Consider the following 21,694-nt stretch of genomic DNA (forward strand, 5'->3'; position numbering starts at 1 on the left):
CCTAAAATACAAAATGTTGAATGTAAATAGGATAAAAACAGGACTTACAAAGGTTAAAGCAAATCTCCAAAGTGCAGTACTTTTGGTAAGAAAATGTAAGAGTAAAAACTTATCACACAGCACTTCTTAAATAAATCCATCCCCTCAAAAGAAAAAAAAAATCTGAATAAAATGATGGATTGCCTATATGGGGAACACCCTGCTAACACAAGATGTCTGATTTGTTTATGGAAATGGCTGAAAACATAAGTACTGTTTAATGCACAAATTAAGCAGGTCTGCATGGTCAAAACAAATCATGCCCTAAAAGTACACATTAGCATGACTTGCCTCCGGATACAGCATTGTCTATAAGTTTGTGGTGGCACAATGGCCTGGGGCTACTAATACTCGCCACAGTCAATTTCAGAAATTTTGTCAAGTTGTTGGCCTAAAGAGGGCAACAAAATGACATATAAATGCAAAATAGTTATTCCTCTGTCTTCTCAGTTTTGCTTTTCTTAATGTGCACACAAAAACTTATGCAGTGTGCCCAGATTATACATTTACAATTATGCTTAAGAATATGTATACTAGTAATAATTGGACCACAGTTAATGTATATTTTGTCTTTTCTACTAGACTGGACAATATCGGATTTTTACCATGCTCCGTTTACAAAATGCACATCTTTACGGGTTCTTTGATAGGGGGAAAAGAGAATGCCTCACGTCTACACTCGTTCACAACACTCACTGTCCATGTCAGAACCAGGGTGAGAATACATACAATTTACATTACATGCATTTCTCTCATTATAATTTGGCAACCATGTTAGGATTGACTTCATACTTCACTCTGACCTGCTCAGAGGTAAACCTACACATGCAATGGACTCTTCTTATCAAAAACACAAATATAACAAGCTCTTGCCAAAATAATGTAATTTTTCTTCCAAAAAAAAAATTCAGTTTCTCTGTATCACATTGTTTTTCTATTTATACCCTTTTATAACAAAATTTTGACATGACAAAATGGTTTTACTGGTCCTAAGGGAATTTTTGCAATGAGATATTCATATAAATAGTATTTATGTAGGTCGTATCATTCTGTTTTCAGGCCCTGGTATAACAAAATTTTGCTATGACATAGTAATTTTACTAGTAACACATCCCATTGAGATTTTTACAATGAAAGTCCACTGTATTACAAGATAAATTTCCCATTCCCCCATCATCACTCCCTTTGTACTGAACTATATTCAAAGTTACGATTTTTTTTTTTTCCTCCAAGGTCCTGACAACAAGCCAATTCATCCACCCTCACACACTCGGTGAATTTCAATACTGGCAAGGTAGTTTGCATGCATTAATTAGTTGTTGCTATGTCAGAAAAGCCTGGTAAAAGTCCTGGGCAAGCTTTCTGGTTGTGATGAACAATTTTGGCCACATGGGAATGATTAAAATTTGAATGTTACCGGTGAGTAATTAATGTGAATCAATGAACTCTCTTTCAAAAGAGAATATGTTTGCTGTGTGACTCTCATAATACAGACGCTCATCATTGATTTAGCGTACCAACTAAAAATACTATATAATGTACACATTACTCTCTATCAGTTGGCTTGCAATTATGTACAGCAGATACAAATGATCACACACATGCACTTTCAACTAGTTTACACAACTGACTTTTGAAGACATTAAGAATAGTCAGTATCAAGTTAAACACATGGAAATATTATTGAATGATTTTATGTGCCATTTCAGATATTCTTTCAGATATTTAGAATGCTGTCATTACTAGTATCCAGCTCCAGAGATGAATGATAATTGTGAACATACAAGGTGGATGATTTTTAGTTACCTAATGATGAACAGAACACAATGATCCAAGCTGTACATAGTACAAATTCAAATTAAGCTTGCTGAACCACACTTGAAGTTCACTGAAAACTTGCTGAGTTTTAGGCGTCCGGTGACACACCCTTTCACCAAAGACTGCATGGTATACGTTTCACAATTTGTCTACAATCACTCCGTGATAATACATACATACAAGGCAGTCCTGTCTGGTAATGCACATCGTAAACACTGAGGTATTATAAAAGAGCATGAAGTAAACAATCACTCTGCTTAGTTTTGACTACCACACATTTCAAACAGATGCCAAAAACCAGTGAAATCAAATAAACACCTACAGTGATTGACATCTTCATGAGTGAGAGATGTACAAAGTCAATTCTACATCTGGAATTCATTTCTTAGAGAAAACATAGTCATATATTCTTTCATTGGAGGTGTAAATTGCAGGTTGAGAAACCTTGAGGGAACATATATTATATTGACTGCAAATCACATATTTATGAGCACATACAGACACTTCCTAACTATTTGTAGACTTTCTAAGAGTATAATGATATAAAGTGACTGTTAATAGATAGAAAAACTTCTAAAGCATATTTAAGACTGATAAGATTTTAAAAAAACATTGCCCATGGACATGTAAGCGTACAGTTATCTGTGTTACTTGTTACAGCATCTGTATCGAGTTTCTGCAGAGGACCTCGCCTTTGGAGTAGAAATCCTAATTCAATCAAATCTTGCATTTCATCATAGATTCAATTCAAGTTATTTTGTGTATGTGTTGAGTCATCAGTTGTAGACAACCTCCTGCCCAGATCTAACAAACTGTACTACAAAGGTGTAATATGTTTAGTCTTACTCTATGTTTAAATCTATATAATGCAAAAATTGTGCATTCAGTGGTTACCCACACATAATGTAAAGTGTAGGGGTATTCTGTGCATTTCATATATTCAAATGGCCCCTGGGAATCCTACTTTTTAACAATAACAATTGCCATACTTCATACCTGAAGAAAAAAAAAATCTTCCAAGTTTAGTGCTAGTTATATAACAGGATTCCATAACTTCCTACAGCTTCAAGAGACCTTTTTTTTTTTCTTCACAAATTTAAATATGCCAGCAAAATGCCAACACAAAATATGAGCACTATGTCCAGGTATATAATATGCAGATATAAATGGCAAGAGCATACTGCCATTCCCATCTCTGGCTATACTTTTTTTCAGTAACAAAGATACATGTCACACTTTTCTCAAATCATGCATCAAATCATGCATATGCACACATAAAATACTTGTGGGTAAAACAATGGCAAATAATATTGGTCAGGAAAATACTACGGAATAGCCCTGATAATCAAATTGCATAAAACTATGTGTCAAAAAAGGTCTTTTAAAATCATAGCTTCCTAAAAGAAATACATTAAGGAATAAATGAGGATATAATACCATGAACAGGTTACGACTGTATACTACTGATGAATAAAATAGATATAGCATAGTGTAGGAATCATTCCAGAATAAAAGCTGACCAAAGTATTGGGGGTTGATCCTGTTTACACATACTTGGTGGCCAAACAGGAGGAAGTGGATGGACTTGGTAGGAGAGTTTGTATGATGGGGATGAAAGCACACCCTCGTTTGGCTGTTTGCAAGAGCATGGTATCTATGGCAACGGAGGACTCCTTGGGGGGCAATCTGCCGGGAGGGAGAGCAACAGATGTCTGGAGGTGCGCCACGCTAGGAGGGGCTGTCCTTCGGCTGGTGAGTGGAGTGAGCATTGGGCAGGACTGGAGAGGAGCGCTAGTGACAGGAGCGGGGTCTCCCGAAACCCTGTTAGAGGGGTAAAAATGCATCCCCTGTCCAGAGCCAGACCCACAAGCCTGGTAACCCTTTGACATAATCGTCTGCTGTGCCAGTGTTGAACTTGCCATCTGACTTTGAAGATCTGCAAATGTGGCTGGCCGCAAGTACTGCATGGGTTGAGCATGACAGTGCTTGGCTGCGTTGGCGGAGGCAACCTGCGAGTCATACATCGGGCTTGCTGACACATTTGTGACGTTTGCAGATATCTGGATGCACTCACTTCTAAGTCGCTGCATGACCTGACCTGGAGAGTTGAATGCCAAGGGAAGCAGAGGAAGGATGTTTTTACTCTGTGGCACAGCACGCCTCTCTATCCTGTCCACAGGCCGAGATTTCACATTTCCTCTGGTGACCAGTTGGAACACTGGGATGCAGTCGGGAAACCTCTGGACAGACTGTAACCCGTCTTGGACGACATGTCTTGGCCTTCCATCAATGTTAGTCTGATGTTGTCCAAGCGAGGAGTGTTCCTGGAAGCCACAAGTTGGGTTGGGCGGATGTTGTCCAAGTGAGGAGTGTTCCTGGAAGCCACAGGTCTGGTTGGGCAGATGTTGTCCAAGTGAGGAGTGTTCCTGGAAGCCACAGGTCCGGTTGGGCGCACACGAGTCCTTACATGGCATCGCCTTCTGCTCTGCTGGAAGAGGCGAGATCGGAGAACTGAAGTGTTCATCGATGATCAAAGGGTTTGATAGTGGTCTCGGGGATAGATCATACATTTCTGTGGATGCTGGCGACTGCTGCTCTGTGTTTGCGTTTAGTTGTAATGAAGTTTCGACGTGACGTTGCTGCTCGGGACCTTCATCAATGGGCTTTATCTTACCAAGATCCTCACTGATAGACTCCAGTTGGGTGACTGGCACAGAGTTGTCAGCAGATTGGCATTCAGAGGAATTGGGAAGGCTCTCAGCAATACCAGTGGGAGGTCTCTGAGACTTGGGATATTTGGGTGTGCTGGTTAGCAGAGGTTCCTGGACGAATGCGGGGCTGCCATCTGAAAGGTTCATCATTCTGGATTCATACAGCTGCTGAGCTGAATGAGGGAGGAGAGGCTGGGGGGATACCACTGCCTGGCAAGCTGGGCTAGCCTGAGTGGTGAGCTTAGGGGGAGAAGAGCAAGACGATATGATAGGTGGAGTCACTTCATCGGGTGACAGACCCTTTGGTGTAGCCACTGTCTTGATAACGTGGTCAGCAGCGAGGCTGGGTGACTCAGTATCACCAGGAAACAGCCACCGATCAAGTTCCCCGATGCTGCCTATAGAGCTGGACCTGCTCGGCAAGAGGTGAGGAGTGCTCACGCTGCTTCGACCTTGAAGTAAGGTTGGAAAAGCCGACAGGGAAGGAGGGGGATAGCTCGCAGACAACCAATACTCTTCCAACTCTGTACTCTTGCTCGATTCCTGGCCATTTTGCTCCGCTTTGTGATATGCAGGTCGTTTACCTGTTTGGACATTTTTCACATGTGCTCCTTGGGCCATGCTCTGATCAACGGCATGTTTTTCCAAGACACATGGTTTGTTCTCTTCACTTGACTCTGTTGCTCCAGCTGTGTTGGTGGTACCCTCTCCTCTCCTTAGTACAGGAGGACTCTCACAGCTTTTCTCAAGGCTACCTAATTTGCCACCAAAAGTCATCTTCACTCTCTGGTAGCTGTAGTTATGCTCTTTCGCAACAGACAATGCATTGCTTTCTTCAGCTTCAGTCAAATATTTTGATGCGATTTCACACAGCTGACTGGATATTTTCATGGTCTCAGGTGCCTTTCCAGACTCTAACGGGATAAAATTTTTCTTACCACTGAACTCTGGGAGGGACCGACACCTGGGCATTTTGCCCCTGGAGTTCTCTTTCTTTTTGTTGGATGGTTTCTTGGGCATCAGAGCATCGTGTACAGCTGGTACGCTCTCCAAGTCAATGGTGAGGCGACGCTTTACATGTCTGAGGGCTTCTGTTCGGTGTTTGGCTTCATTCCTGACTACCGGTGTTTCCATCTGATGTAAGATAAAGAGGAAGATGATTAATGATTAATATGACAGGCTCAAACTTTTATGGGTAGGAATTTTCACTTCCAAGGCACTTTGAAGGGCCTGAAAGGAAGGCAACTTCAATTACTTTTATCTGTGACTTATAGATCTTATAATCATAGCTCGTCCAGTTAAAGATCAGTGGGTAACATTTTCATAAGAATCTAGGCATTTTGAAATTTGTAAAAAGACAAGTCTGAATATCCATGCACAATCATTTCAATGTCGTTTAAGGAATTCTAAAAGATGAAGATTTCTATTTTTAACATACCAAACAACCAACTAGTCAATTTGGTCCAAAATGAGGAAAGATATGATCTTGAAATGAAACAGAATTAACATGGAATGATAACACACTTTCCAAATTAGAAAAGAAAAACAAAACAAAAAAATACAAAAGTAAAATCATTGAACTAGTCAAAACCAAATCAAAGATATAATGAAACATATAAAATGCAGCAAATTAACATGTTGGTCAAAACAAGTATTATTTCCTAGTCCATTCAAACACTAACATAATAACAATGGTCTGTCATATTTGCCAACTAGAACAATGTGCACAACTATGAATTGGCCATAGAAGAAGTTACAAATCTACATTAAGGCTAATTCAACTAATTCACAACTCATTTTCATGTGATGCCACCAAACTGAAATACTCCTGAAATTTTTTGGTGTTCTGCTCTTTGGGCAGTTTTGTGTTTTTCAATTTTTGTTTTGTTTCACTTTCATTATCTTTGTCATGCTAAATATTTCTTGCTGGCTTCACATGTCAGCTGTTATGTTGTGAGAATCTTAAACTTAAACAGTAATTGGATGGTAAAAATTAGCAACTCCAGCAAATGTAACTTGTACATCCTTGTGCTGGTGTTGGCAGAAATTCAAACTTCAATGGGAGAATTCATTCTGTCAGTGGCAGGAGCTGTTTGCATTCTACACACCTCATGTAAAAGTATTGGCATCATAAGAACACTTGGATGTAACTACTTGAATATTCACATGGAAATCTCCTACTTTTTGAAAAGAGAAGAACTCAGACATAACTATGCAGGTAAAAGAAATTAAAATGAAACGAATTTAGTCAAATCCAAACACAAATTTACTTTGGCTTTATACCTGTTTATGAGATGTGTCCCTACATCCTGCTTTGGAAGAAAATTGATACACTTCACTTAGCCACATGTCATCAAGAAAACATGGTAAGCAAAAAAGTGACAAACACAGATATAAACATGTACAGTGAACACACTAACCTTTTTGAATTACATTTGGGTTATATGTAAAAATACAGCAATTAAAAAAAAACCCACACACACATATAACACACCTCAAGGAGAGATGTACTGCAAGGTGGTGCTTCTTGGACTAATTGGTTGAGGCACTAGAGAAACAACTTTGCCATACACTAACTTTAATGTTGGTGCATCATTTCACATATGTCAACATTGTTATAATAGGGTTTCCTGTTACCACAACTTGATTTTACACAGGTGGTAAAGAGTGCATTTCAAATAAATTCATAGATCCCTGGCATAAATGGAATAAAGTGCCATCATTCAAGAAAATCTGCAGCTAGACTGGAAGTAGTAAATACAGTAAAACTAACTACAGAAGGTGTGAAGGTAAATCTTTTAATTGCCCTCACTGTCCATGTAGTGGCAACACAATTTGGGAGGTGATGGTACTGACCTGTAGCTGAGGTGGGGAGTGCTGTGTGCTGGGTGTCTGGTTTGGGGTGTGGTGGGGGAGCCGAAGCAGAAGAAAGGGCCACTTGGTGGGTTACAACCACTGTTGGTTTCCTGATGGGCTCTTCGTTGCATGGTTCTCCATCAGCAGTCTGGGGGACAGCCGAAAGACAGTTCAGGTTATAAATTTACTGTAAGGCATAAATTGGCAGACAACATTTATAACCTGTACCCATCTTCTCTTCAAGCTATGAGATGACACTGAAAAGTGTCCTTTTACATTTCTCCAAGCAAATATAAATATTTTTGCTATTAAAACAAAGTGGCATTTATCTAGGTGTCTAACAGTCTCTATTATGCTCCTCTCGTTTATGAGTATGGTCCAAGATTCTTACAGAATTGGTTTCACCCTCTAGCAGGATGGCTGTTCAGTTTGAAACCAATCAAGCTTTCAGACTTAAGCAAACTCAATGAATGGCATAAGTCTCTCCTCTCGACAGCCACAGATTTACCTGAGAGTTGGATGTGTCAGTTTCTTCCACTTTCAGCTTCTTCACCAGCGGCTGGTACTCATACTCGTTGTCCATGGTCAGCTTGACCTGCCGCTTGCTGCGACGGACGATGGTCACTCCAGGACTGGTGGTCAGTGGGGGCGATGTGGTCACTGCCACTTGACCATTCATCTCACCGGACTTCACAGCCGAGCTGTGTGTGAGAATACGTACAATATCAGTGAGTTAGATAATATTCACATGCAACATGAATCAGGTAGAAAATCATTACAAATGTGCATTACCTGCACATACCGTAAAGTTCCGTGTATAAGACGCACCCCTACTTTTGGACCTAAAATTTAAAAAAAAAAAAAAAACACGAAAATTTCCACGCAAATATTGCGTCATACATACTATTTCAGCTCAAAATTTCCTTAGAATGCAGCATGTATTTGCTCTAGTTTTCGTTTCCTTTTATGCTTTCTTTTAACGGTATTCATAGGACATCGGCAAAATATGGAAGACGCCAAATGCGAGACTTGTCTCGGTACTCACTTGCTATTGTTTCGCCTTTCAATCGTGGAACGTGTATCATATCGTACTCGAGTGTACAGTACGATCTTTGCTACAGCTGTAGCAGAGGGTGTCTCGCATATTGACGCATGTCAGACTGGAAGGTTCATTACGAAAAATAAGAAAAACATCAACAAGTGTAGCAGAGGGATCCTATGGCGAGACGTACGGTGCGTACGGTAATTACACTCACTGTTGTTTCGCCCGGAGGGATTACCAGTAACATGTGTGTCTCTTGTACCATGATTGTATGCACAGTGCTAGCCTTTTGCAAAAGGCAGCTCCCTATAATTTCAGCTCACGCACACAGAGAGAAATGGACTTGCACATACAGCGCGCAACGGGCAAGCGCGCTCCGATCCGATCGCTGTGTGCACGACGCGAGTCCATTGCAAGAGCCTCTCTGCAGCTGCTGCCTTTGCACAAGGCTTGCTAGCTAGCTAGCTAGCCACAGTGTAGCTATGCTATCCTACCTGGCCTCGTGAAGAGCATGCAAACGAATGCCATGGATATGCATGCATGCTTCACACATCGTTCATATACGGTGACAATAGTGTCGATTCTACTCCATATTTTACAGCTTTTGTCTATGGCCATATTGATACTAGTAATTGATAAGTTTTACGGTATCGGTAATTTAGTAATGATACCTGTACATCGCGTATTTCAGCTACTAGGTCGGCTGTTGGTAGCTTGGTAATGATATATCGGTAGCAGTGTTGTTACAGCTGTTGTCTATTGGCCAGATTGATACATCGTTACTGCCCAAGGCTGATGTAAGTTTATCCCGTATTTGCAGCTTTTGTGTGTGTCCAGATTGAAAGATCGCTCATTTATCCGTAAGTTCTAGTGATTGCTTTACCTTCCAAACGTCAATGGGCATACATGGCCCCAAGGTGACCTTATAAAATTGGGTGTACATGACAGATTTTTTTCTGTGATTCGACTGTACCCGTGTATACGACGCACCCCCGATTTTCAATGTTTTCCGACGAAAAAATAGTGCGTCTTATACACGGAACTTTACGGGGTTAGGGGGGTTAGGATATTTGGGATAGTCAGTGGGTGGAGTCTAAAAAGCCACATCGTCACAGGTTCATGCTTATACCAAAACACCCACGTAAAGGCAGGGAGGCCGGATTCGAGCTGAAGTCACTGATAATAGAAACAAGCTGGGGTCTAACCAAATCCCTGATTAGCATGATACAGTGTATATAAAAATTGTAATTCTCTTTAGATTTGCATAGAGGTTCATCATTACATAAGCTCTTGACACGATATCTGCTCATCAACTAAATTCTATACATACTGGCATGTGATACAACAACTTTGTGGTAGAGAATGTCTCATAAAGAAACACTGGTGCACCTTAAGTTCCCGTGATGCTGCAGATTAACAATGTTTCTGGGCACTGTTCCGTTAGCCTGTGGAAGCTGCACCCAGCCGCCATTGCTGAGGGGCAGGAGGTGGTTGACCGATCCAGGGGCAGTCTGTAGCATGACTGGACTCTGTGAACTGACCAGGGCAGGGTTGGTCACCACGGTGGTCCGGTGCCCTGCCACAATGGTGCTGCTGGCAGTAGTCTGACTAGTGCTCTGGGCCACGGTGCTGGCTTGCACTGCTGCAATGGTGTTTGCATTTAGCAGGGGCACAAATCTGCATGAAAGGTGGGGAAAAAATGGAGCAATCCAAATCCCAGAAATTTTTTGAGGTGAAACAGCAAACAATACATATGTACTACAGAATATGAATCTTAAAAACACACACACAAACACACACATCCAAAAACATACAAACATACAACTTGTACACACAAAATAGATACAGCTGCACATACATACATATGGCACATTCAACATGAACTAATAGCTGAAAACATCAATGTGCATGTACCTACAAGTGTGTTACTGCATGTTTTGCCTCAGACTTTAAATTCCAAAGCCTATCAACTCACCTCTGCACATAAACAACTTTTTGGGGCTTCCCCACTCCTCCGCTGCCGGTCTGGGCCCCCAGGGCGCCGGGACTTGTCACCTCCATGTGGGTTAGCCTGGGAACGCGGCAGTCTGTGGGACTCTGGTGGACCAGGTGGTCCACTGGGGAGGAAGTTGGGCTGGCAGTGGGCTGCTCAGGGGCACCGCCACAGGCAGAGAAGAGTCTGGAGACGCAGGATGGATACTTGTTGCGCAGAGCCTCAAACTCTTTGAGAAATGCTCTCTCTGTCAAGTAAATGGAACACATTACACAACTTACAATTTCCCCAGGAGCTACCTTCCATATGAATGCAATTGCAGATCTGTATGCTGTGATATCTTTGCTTTGCAATACGGGTCAAGTGACAAGCAAGTTAGTACATATTATGTTCCAACCCAAAATTCTAATAGCTTGAATACAACATTCAGATCTGACAACAAAATGCCTGAACCCTTCCATTATTTTTTTCTGATTTCATTGTGACTGACTACCAGTCAGTCAAATATTGCTCTGCTCATAAAGGGCTTGGTTGTTGATATATTTGGAAAATACTGTAGGGTCTATGACAGACAAGTGATATTTTTTCAGTCACACTTGCTAACTACATAGATTTTTTTTCCCCCCCTTTGGGGGGGGGGGGGTGGTAAGTATGATGTACCCTCCTCTGTGCATGACTGTGTCTGTCTAAAAGGATTTCATCCTCTTTCCTTAAAATGCATCCAAGGCATCATGGTTCAACCCTCCTTTTTTCTAACCCGAACTAAAGGCCCCGTCACACTACAGCGAATGCCCAACGAATGCCAAGCGAAAGCCCAACGAATTCGAGAATGTGAAGACAGTTTGCATGTCTGACGTTCTTTGAATTCATTAGCTATTCATAGGGATTCGCAGAGATACGCTGGAGATTTTGGACATGTTTAAAAAATAAAATCTGCTCCAGCGTATCTCTGCGAATCCCGACGAATAGCTAATGAATACAAAGAACGCCAAGCATGTTATGAACTATTCTAGTATTACCAATGGATGTTAATATATCTTCACATTTTCAAATTTATTGGACATACGTTGGGCATTCGTTGGGCATTCGCTGTAGTGTGACGGGGCCTTAAGTCCTTCTCTTTCATGCTTGAGAGTTTTGACTACCAGCTCTACCAGACTCTCTATAGAAGACATATACCTTTCTTCTTGCCACTGTTTTCCAGAGACGGACTGCTCCCTCCAGCTTCCTGTCCCTCTTCCTCCTTCTCCACTTTGACTGGGCTGTTGGGGGCAGAGGAGTACTTGCGGCGCTCCTGTTCGGCCACCTCGCAGATGGCACTGAAGGAGGCGTTGCGGCTCCAGTTGAGGCGGGACTTCCCCGGCCCTAACTTCCCGAGTGGGAGCTTCTTCATGGCTGAAGTCTGTTTGTGGGTGGGATGACTTGACCACGCCTCAGCTGTCACTGTCATTATCATGTGTAAACAGAAATTAGGATCATATACGTGACACTCTTAAGAGTAAAATTAAGAAGTGAATTAAACAGGCACCAATACTGACACTAACAATCAAACCATTAAATACTGTTTACAGAGGCATGCGTGAATCAGAAAGACTTCAGGCTTGAAGTCATTGGTTTGTGATGAACAAGGCACTAATGACAGCGGTCATCTGTTCAACTGATTTGATTTCGGCAGATGTATGCAGAAGTTTTACAATAAATCATGTCATACTGGCTTATCACAACCACTTACGTCATCTAAACTTTGTTGTAAATTTGATATGTCAGGACTGATTTGTATCACTTTTCTCTCCCAGGCATCATTTCTTACCAGCAATTTACTTGAAACAAAAAATTGAATCACTGAACGGACTGCAGTTATTTTTTATTCTTTCATCTCACACACTTACTCAAATTGGTCATGATTTAATGACCTGTGCATCAGCAATAATCCCATAAAAAGAGAGAACTCTAAAATCACGAAAAAACAAATCAATAAATGTTAAATTACAAGTTAGTGAAGCTGGCAGCAATGAAATGATCAGATCCTCATGAAAGTATCTCTTTCCTAGACTCAGAATATGAAAGGAAATGATTAAAAGCTTCAAACTGACCTGGTGGCAGAGGGAAGTAGGAATGTTTCTGTGTAGGTTTGCTGCCGCTTGGAAGTTCACCTGTGGGCAAGTTTGACGAGTGTAGACAGGAAAATGTAACATGATAATAAGCGCTGTTTTGAGTCTTTTCTCTTCTGTTTTCACAGATACTTTTCTATATAAGTCTCTCAAAGTAGTATACAAGTGAGACAGACTACTGGCAGTGAAAATCAAATACAAAATTTCCAATGACAAATGGAGCAGGTAAACATGTACTGGATAAGTTAACTTTCAGTGACAGTACCAACTTGAGAGAGTCCCCATTTTCAACTTGTGATGCCATTGTGCTTTTCTAACTTGTCTAGTCAAACTGAGATATGAGCAAATGAGATTTGATCATCCTGGTCATCAACTTGTAGGGACTGTGGTATTCTTACTTCCTCCAGTTCAGGATTCTATGACAAGAGAACCTCAAACACCCGACATTCACAAAATTGCTTGGTGTGAAAACAACACACATTACGTAGCATTTTGAGACAGTCTTCCTCAAGCAGATTTACATGGAAAGAAACTGGTGATATCAAAGCGGGGATCTGAGAGTGACTCTAGTTAAGTATGATAAACAATATGACAGTTTGAATGTTAGTAAGTCATGCAGATTTGAAAAACATTTAAAATTTTTTTGCATACCTCAAGGTCTCAGTTGCTTGGTGCCTTATTTCATGGGGTCATTCTCCTTTACTCGTAAGGTCAAATACCATTTTGGTAAAGGTCTATGGTTACCTTCTTGTTTATCTTTAAAATCTGCCTTACAAACTTACTATTTGAAAGCCGAAACATGTTGCCACTATGTTAAGCTCATTGTTGATGATGAGTTTAAAAATGTGGGAAGGGTCACTCATCAATGTAAATTCATAGAAGTCATAATGGCTCATGAAATTTCACACAGACTGTTTCACACTTGATTATGCGACTTATTTCATTCTTTATCCATGAACTCTCTGCGGTAACATTGGTACTCACTCAGATCTACGTGGCTGGTATCAGGATCAGGCCCAATCCATCTGAAGGCAGGTTTGCGGCCACGCCCCTCCGACAGGTGGATTTTGTCAATGAGCTTCAAGCTGGTCAGGATGTTGGCGATGTCATAGAGACGGCGGACTTTAGCTGTATGGGAAGAATAGAATTAGAATTACACCAGTGAGGCTACAAACTAGATCATAGATGACTAACAAGAGACACGATTAATTACTACCTGCCCATTTCATATTTCTTATCTTTACAGAAAGAAGGAAGAAAAGAAACAGGCCTGTACTAGACCTTTCTGTTTGATCTTTTCCCCTACATTACAAGTACTTCTTCTGCGGTTGAATTCTTGGAGGTCCTGTTTGACAGCCTGTACACACCGCACATGATGAACTGAACGGACTTGGAATGGATTTTGCAAATCTTATTAACAGGAAATTTGAAAATGCATTATATATCGAGCTTAGTTACAATTCATGTAATCTAAATAGACCACACTTGCAATGTTACCACTCTTGGCCTTACTTTTGAACTTGGCGCTTTCTCCCATTTGATAATTCTGGTCTCCTTTCAGAATCCTGGCAGCAACATCGAGGGAGATGACACGATCCTGCAAAACAGAAAATGGTCAATTCCACGGAAAGGTTGCATTTTATGAAAATCAAACTATTGAGTATAGATGATTAATGAAGCTTAATTAGATGATCTGGTATTGTTTACTCAAAGCAGCCTTTCACAACGAATATTTTGATACCTCATTTGTGAACATCGGTGAATGTGGAGTGGAGTTATGTCCGAAAAACCTTCATTTTTCATGAAAATTGCCAATTTTTGCAGAATTTATGTATCATTTCCGATACACTATTATGACCATAATACAGCTTGTGTAATTCTCAGATGGCTTATTTTCTGAATGTTCTTTGGTTATAGATTGGTTTTATGATGTTCTAGAACTTGTTCCGGCATCAGTAAATATTATTCTCTCAATCTCAAAATGTGGTAGTTGATAGCGTCCCATAAGTCACGTTTTTGTGTCCCATCAGTCACACTGGTTTTCGCTATCCTGCTACTGTACCAATGAGTAGATATTCATACCACTTGGCTCAGGGTAAGCACCAACCCTTTGCTACATTCAGGAAAGAAAATATCTTTCCAGAGACTCTGTGTGTAAGAATATTTCAGATCTTACTTTCCCATGTGAAAAACGGTGGTCCTCAAATGTCCCATAAGTCACAACAGCAATTTTTCGTTGCTGTACGTAATGCAATGATACTTTTCAAATTGAGTATGGTGTTTTCATAAACTGTGATATGATGGATCTAACCATGAACTGAGAAAAATGCATTTGATGCAACTATTTTCTCAAAATACTGGTTTGAAATTGCCTAAAATTGTCACTTTGTCCCATAAGTCACAATGGAATTGACCAAATAACAGTTTGAGACATTTGAAACTGCAGCAAACAACATCAGAAGACAGTAAATACTTTTCATTATCAAATCCAATGGGACAAAATACTAGTTATCAATGAGGATAGGCAATCTAACACCCAATCCTCCAATAGTCATCATGGATATTCAATAAAATGGACACTTTATCTTTATTAACGACTTTTAGCAACATGCCTTGTCACAACTTATCCATGCTCCAAGCATGATGGAGTCAAATGCTTCCTTTAACGAAGTTAAAGCTAAAAAAAGTCAAACAATTGTTCTGGATACAGAGGGAAAGATATTATCGGTACAATACAAATGTTTGATAGGATAGGCATTTACTTACCTTGCAGACAAGAAACAGCATAATAAACTTTTGGCTCATCACTCCTAGTGTCTTGTCTTTCTTTGTATCTAGTATCAAATGATGGATGGAAATATGATTTGAAGCAAATGAGAGCAAAATGAAATAATCATAAGTATACTCATGTAATAACGAACCGAGAAATATGAAATAAAATGGTACTGTATGTTATTTACACTCCTTCATTTTCTCGAACTAGTAGAAACATTTTTCTAAAATTATAGAAGGTAGCTCATGAAATTGTGTGCCAAGAAATATTCATGTCATGAATATGAGTGTTGGTATTGATGCTAATATTTTTCATTACACAAAAAAAGGGAAGCTTGCATTATTTTCTCATCTGAACTTAACTCGATAAACTACACACAATCAATCCAGTCTACATAGCTGCCACTCACCGTCTTCCCAGTTTTCTTGACCGTCTCTCCTCATCTCCGCCTCTGTCGGTGACTTCAGCGGCACCTGGATGTTGCTCAGATCCTGGAACGGCAGTTTTGCCAGGGTAGGATACATCCTATCGTCACTAAATGTTGGTGACACGTTCTCGTCGGACAGCAAATAGCCTTCATCAAGACGATGCAGGTGAGCCAGCTGCTCTGCAAACCTCTGCCGCTGACCAAGACACTGGACATTGAAGGAGATGGTCGATACATAATGACTACATTCAACCAACCAACTACGAGTCAACAATAGCTTCTCATGAATTATATTTACCTTCACTGTCTTGACCATAATAATAATAGTAAAAAAAAATCATATACATGGGAGATACACTGCGCATTGTCGATACAGTCTGACCACATTAGACAAAGTGAACCCATACTGAATATGTCAACTGATACTTTCTTAATTATTCTTTGCACTGTCTTGAGAAATTAAATGGGACTGAAATAATAAAATGACACTAATAACCACACGACTGCTTGCATGGGACACAATTAACACCCTGCCCTTGTATGAGGTTGGAAACTATTGAGTTTCAAAGGATTGGTACACTGAAGATTCTCAAAGAATCAAGCAAACACAGAATGATACGGCAATAAGACAAAATTTGAGAAGATACATTGTAACAAAATAAAATTAAACTCAATGGCCCAAATTCACAATGGTGGTACAATTGAAACCATGGTTTAAACCATGGACAATTTGTATGGAGCGCCAAGTTTCGCATGGCCTACAATGAACATTTTGTCAACGAAATGGTCATTTCGTTGGCGAAATGACTTATTTTGTAATGAAATAGGCCATGTGACATTTGGTGCTCCATACAAATTGTCCGTGGTTTAAACCATGGTTTCAATTGTACCACCTTTGTGAATTTGGGCCAATGAATAGATTCTGGCACCCTACCTTGAGTTTGGCCAGCGTGCTGTGAATTCTCGTCCTGCCGTGCCAAAGGTATCGGTTCTTAGCTCTCCTACTGACCATCTCCACACTCTCAAGGACATTGACAATGTCATAGATTCTCCTCCTCTCAACATCTAAAGAAAGAAAGGAACAGGCAAAGTGCATTGTATTTTATAAGGTCAAAATCCTGATCCATGTTGGAAATGAATACCATCCAATACAAAGTAAGTATACAAAGCATATCAGCACATAAACTAGATTTCTCCCACATGCCTGCATATTATTTGAGCAATTACAATTACATACTCTTAGCAAGCTAATGCCCATTCATAGGGCTTACCCTACAGTGAGACATTACTCTCAACATTCATGTGATGATTCAACAAGGATTGACTTATTTGTCGATGCAACTGCTAGAGAATTCCAGGCTCTTAACAAAAATATATACATATATGAGTATTTAAAGAAAAACATTTCATGGTAAACCAACACAACTTCAATTAAAATTGTTGAGATGCTGTCTTTATTGTGCAACATGCGACATGTCCTTAACGATTTTTTTTTTTTAACTTAAAAAGAATAAAAAATGAGGTATGGAGCACAACTGGTTCCTGTTTAAACAATGAGAACATAACTTTTTTTCACACAGAAAAATTTCATTACAATTTTGTCCCATCAGTGAGATTTGAAATGCCATTCAAATTTCAAAATAGCCAAAAGTTGGGGTTTTTTTTCAGATTTTCTCTCCTTTTGCCATCAGCACTGTCCAACTATGCCCCTGGATGAGGAAAGCCCATGACAATGTTAACTCTCATATTATGACATGATGGTGTATCTTTCAGACCACTTACTCAGATCTTTTGAGATTTGATCCAGAGAAATGTCCATGGCCTTTCCATCCTCTGGATAATCTGGATATTTTGTCAGGAATCTGGAAGAAAGCAAACAGTATCAATACACAGAGTACATCTGTACAGTGTGTAATATTACTTTGATTCTGCAACTGGATTTAAGCAACAGGAACTCTATCTACCTTTTTTCGAAGTGACAACAGTTATATATTTCATTTTACCGTAAGCTATCAACGACTGGATTACACACAAGAACTCAAAACAGACACAAGGCGAATGTGGTCTTTGTTTGAATTTACATCATCTACCCATAAGCTATTCATCATTTTCTTTGACCTACATCCACATTAGAGCACGTAAGTACAGTGTACATACAGGCATGGTAAAATTCATAAATATTGAAATTAAGCATCTCTCTTACTTTTGGCAGAGCAGTCCAAGTGACTTAGATTTTCTGTTGTTTGCCTTCTCTGAATCATCTACTCCACTTTCTTCCTGTGATGAATTCAGCAACCCTAGCTGTGTCACGTTTTCCCCTGTTGATGCATCACTACCAATGCTCGGCGGTACTGCTCCTTGCGAGGCCACTTCTACCAACCCTTCAAAGAGGCGGGCTTTTTTCTTCTTGTTCTCCATGTTCCGAATCTCTGGCGATGCTGCACTTAGCAGCATCTTCAGGTTTGCTGTTGGTGTGAGCGGACCATTCTGGAAATCGCCGTCGGTCGGCTTTGTTGGCGTGATGGGCTGCAGGGCTCGTTTGCAGGACTCATCAAAGTGTTGTCCACTGCTGCATGGAGTTCTAAATGAGTTGTCACAGTTTGAGCTCTGGCCCAGAGTGTCTGATGAATCTAAACTCAAATCCACTGATGAGAAGCCCCCACTTGAGCCCAGGTCACTTGTGAATGCTGATGTGTTTGGCGTGTAGCAGGAATCACTTGTTGAATTCCTAGAGTCTTGGTTCCAGCTGTCATCTATCTTGCCCACTCTCTCTGAGGGCACAGTCTCATCTTTGACCTTTGGGCTGCAGGTCATAATGTCCACAGTATGATTGCTGCTGGATGACCCTTGGGATCCTGAGAACGGTATCTTGACTCCACTGCCGTACTCGCTGGATTCACTCTCATTGTCACTGTCTGGATCCAGTGGCTGGAAGTTGTTTGGTAGCAGGAATCCAGACATGCTGGATGCTAACTCAGCCATGTTGAATAATGGTCAGTCAAACAAAGTCAGAAAATGCATCTGATGGAGAAATAAAATAAGAAGCAAAGGTACCGGTACAGGTGCAAAACAATGTAATGTGACTATAATGACATATCGGTACCGGTACATTTATTATGTAGGTATAAAAGTCCAAGGGCTTGTAGCCTACAATGTGAGTAGACATTCCTTGAATTTCTCCCTAAATAGATATTTTGGTTGTAGAATCAAGTTTGACCAGTCTGAAACATTTTTGCCCTGCTTATCCAATTGGGTGGACACTGCTGACATAACAAGCCCATGATTACCTCAGTTGATATCCTTATTTTATCTATACTGATTTCAAACTTTGACTGAAATTGTTTATTTCTGATTAATTCTACACTTACAAATTGTACATTGTATTTTTCTTACGATTTCAAGTTTATTCACAATACTACAAGTACATTGGGCAGGTTATTAATACACCATTCACACATTTTGAGTTCATCCCTTCATCATTTATCTGCCAAATAAATACACAAGATCATGATCTTTCCTCTTTGTATTTTAATAAGGTTTTTTTTTTTTTTTTTTTTTTTAAGGGGGGGGGGGGGGGGGGGGGCTGGGGAGAAGCCAGAGGCAGGTCCTGCAATTGTTTGCAATTCAGTCAGTGTTTGCCTTAAATTTCTTGTGGATGTGGAAACATGCTAAAATCAGAATGGTCACAAATATTGCAACTGATTGACAAATTGCCCTACATCGACGGAAGAATTTCATGAATTTGAAGGTCACAAACATGTTTTCAAAACCTTTTGACTGCCCTGTAGATTTTAAATTCTAAAGATGAAAAACCAAACAAAAGTAAAATTAAAGCAAAAACAAAAATAAAACACCGCCATCGAGGGAGACGGGACAGATCAATATGTCGTAATGGGTGAAGACGTGAAGTACTGTCAAGACACTGAATTCCTGAGCGAGAAACAACCTTGTAGTAGTGGTATTATCTGACTAGACTAGTGAATGGGTGATGTTTTGTTTTGTGATAGAAAAATTACAATAGGCCCTAACATGTTACAGGGACATAATCTATACTGCATGCCATTGCATTGGCATTAGCATCTAAATTTTAGCTCCTGAACTAAGACTGAAAGATGCTTCTTCTTTTATTCTTTGGGTAAATAAAATAGTTTTGAACTCTTGTAGCTGTATATTGGTCAGGCAATGGTTCCATCAAGGCACAAGTTAGTCTGACCATTCAAATTTCAACACAAATGGCTGCGATCACAATTGTTCTTTGCTTAATAAAGCCAGGCCCCACATCCGGTCGCCATTTACTAGTATAGTAGAGCTGTGTTGATGAACCAGCAGCACCATACAAGTGGCATAGGCAGGGCGCGCAAAGAACCAAACAAGCCGAAAAACGCGCGCCCGCCTTCCCTGTGTAGTCCGTTAGCGATCCGCGATATAAACGCCCACAAATAAGAGCCTGTCCAAATCATCAAAGGCATCATGCCAGTACAATCAATCTATGTGTCAAAATTTCATTGTATCAGAATGTACAATTTTACTTATTTCGTGCACTCTTACGAGCAGCTGAATTTCGACAGGAAAATATTACATTACATGGCAGTACGAATATCAAACTGTTGGTCGTCGCGTTTCGTCGACGGCCGAGGCGCAGTGCAGTGCACGATGTAATACGTCGACAAGTGGGTCTAACGTTACGACTTTTCCAAATTAGAGTTAGACAATCTATATCTTTTGTGACTCATATATGTCACTGTCGTGTCGTCAACACTGAGAAGGAAAATTGTAAAACTAGATGAATAAGTTAGCAAGTGCTGTAAATTTTGCATACAATTCAACATCCAACGTTGCCTATCCTAGTCGATATTCCGAATCCGACTGTTCTCTGTTCTCTGCTGATCGTGCGTTGGGGTGTCGCTGGAAAATGGCTAGGTTTTCAAGTCGAAAGATTTTTTTTTTCTTAACTGGGTCTGCATGTGAAAAGAGATATCATGATGAAATTATACATTGACTGTTAAGGAATTTGCAAATAATGACTTTCAGGAAAAACTTACCATTTTTTCCAAGGCACCCAAGGCCAGGCGTCTGCCTCTGTTCTGCTAACACAGCTCAGTCAGCCGATCGCGATCAATGGCACAAAATCACACACACACTAAACGTACACACGTACACGTAATACGCCCCTGTTGCCCTCTATGCGTACACACGAAAACGGCATACGATACAAGATTGGGAGTTCGCTTCGCGCACAATCGACCAGGCATCAGCACAGAAACCACGGGCGTACGTTTTTCAGTTCAATTTTGGCGCGGCTGATGCGGGTACACACAAGACCGCCCATTTTTCGCTGTCCTCGCACAACTCTCTAAACATAGCGTACATGTGTGCGTCTCATCGGGCCGTCCTGACTATCCAATGAAAATACGATTAATTGTACAAGGGCGTGGCTTAGTGTTCCGATGCATGCAGCAGCTTGACGGTGAATGGGTTTATATGACTGAACGATTCTCATTAGCATACTTATACTATTACAGTACGTTGTACATGAACTGCTCTACATAAAAATACACAAACCAATAACCTCCAAAACATCACATGCTTTACGCATGTCTGGCTACGTTCGGCCAGGCACTTCTGTAGCGGTTCGGCACGAGTACTTTCCACAGAAGTGTTACAATATTTCTTATAAACCACCTCCGTGGCCCTCTGGGAATAAGAACTGATCACAGCAACTGGACGAAAGATATGCTTCACCACGAGTCAATTATGGAAAACAAACAAATAAACAAAGGCAATATTTAACTCTGTAAAATGTGAATGTCATGAGAAAGGTTTTAAAAGTTGTCACGAAACTGATCTGTATAGTTGAGATACAAAATATGTTTCACATGTAGACCTAAGGGACGATAAGTCCCTTCTGTAATTGTTTTTGAAAC

The 21,694-nt window shown here is 40.4% G+C and overlaps 1 protein-coding gene across 1 annotated transcript; it reads right to left on the reverse strand.

Moving 5' to 3' along the window:
* Nucleotides 1-5,239: 5,239 nt before the first annotated feature.
* LOC139733791 (uncharacterized) lies at nt 5,240-20,875 on the reverse strand. Its single transcript, XM_071644595.1, has 15 exons — nt 20,813-20,875; nt 17,974-18,791; nt 17,553-17,632; nt 16,705-16,835; nt 15,753-15,978; nt 15,337-15,404; nt 14,083-14,167; nt 13,555-13,698; nt 12,553-12,612; nt 11,639-11,902; nt 10,442-10,706; nt 9,856-10,143; nt 7,933-8,125; nt 7,425-7,572; nt 5,240-5,702 (listed from the first exon to the last, which is right to left on the reverse strand). Exons 2-15 carry the CDS (start codon nt 18,750-18,752, stop codon nt 5,677-5,679), a joined length of 2,757 nt encoding a protein of 918 aa, XP_071500696.1. The 5' UTR covers nt 18,753-18,791; nt 20,813-20,875; the 3' UTR covers nt 5,240-5,676.
* Nucleotides 20,876-21,694: the final 819 nt, after the last annotated feature.

The sequence above is a fragment of the Diadema antillarum genome, unplaced genomic scaffold (assembly GCF_040938485.1).
Source record: "Diadema antillarum isolate AM-2024a unplaced genomic scaffold, OU_Dant_1.0 seq00000491_RagTag, whole genome shotgun sequence".
Taxonomy (NCBI): Eukaryota; Metazoa; Echinodermata; class Echinoidea; order Diadematoida; family Diadematidae; genus Diadema; species Diadema antillarum.

Coding starts and splice junctions, on each gene's coding strand:
- LOC139733791 (XM_071644595.1), bottom strand. CDS start 18,752: ATGGCTGAGTTAGCATCCAGCATGTCTGGATTCCTGCTACCAAACAAC. Junction 15,405..15,752: donor TCAAGAAAACTGGGAAGACG/GTGAGTGGCAGC, acceptor ATTTGATACTAG/ATACAAAGAAAGACAAGACA. Junction 7,573..7,932: donor CTGACACATCCAACTCTCAG/GTAAATCTGTGG, acceptor GCTGTCCCCCAG/ACTGCTGATGGAGAACCATG.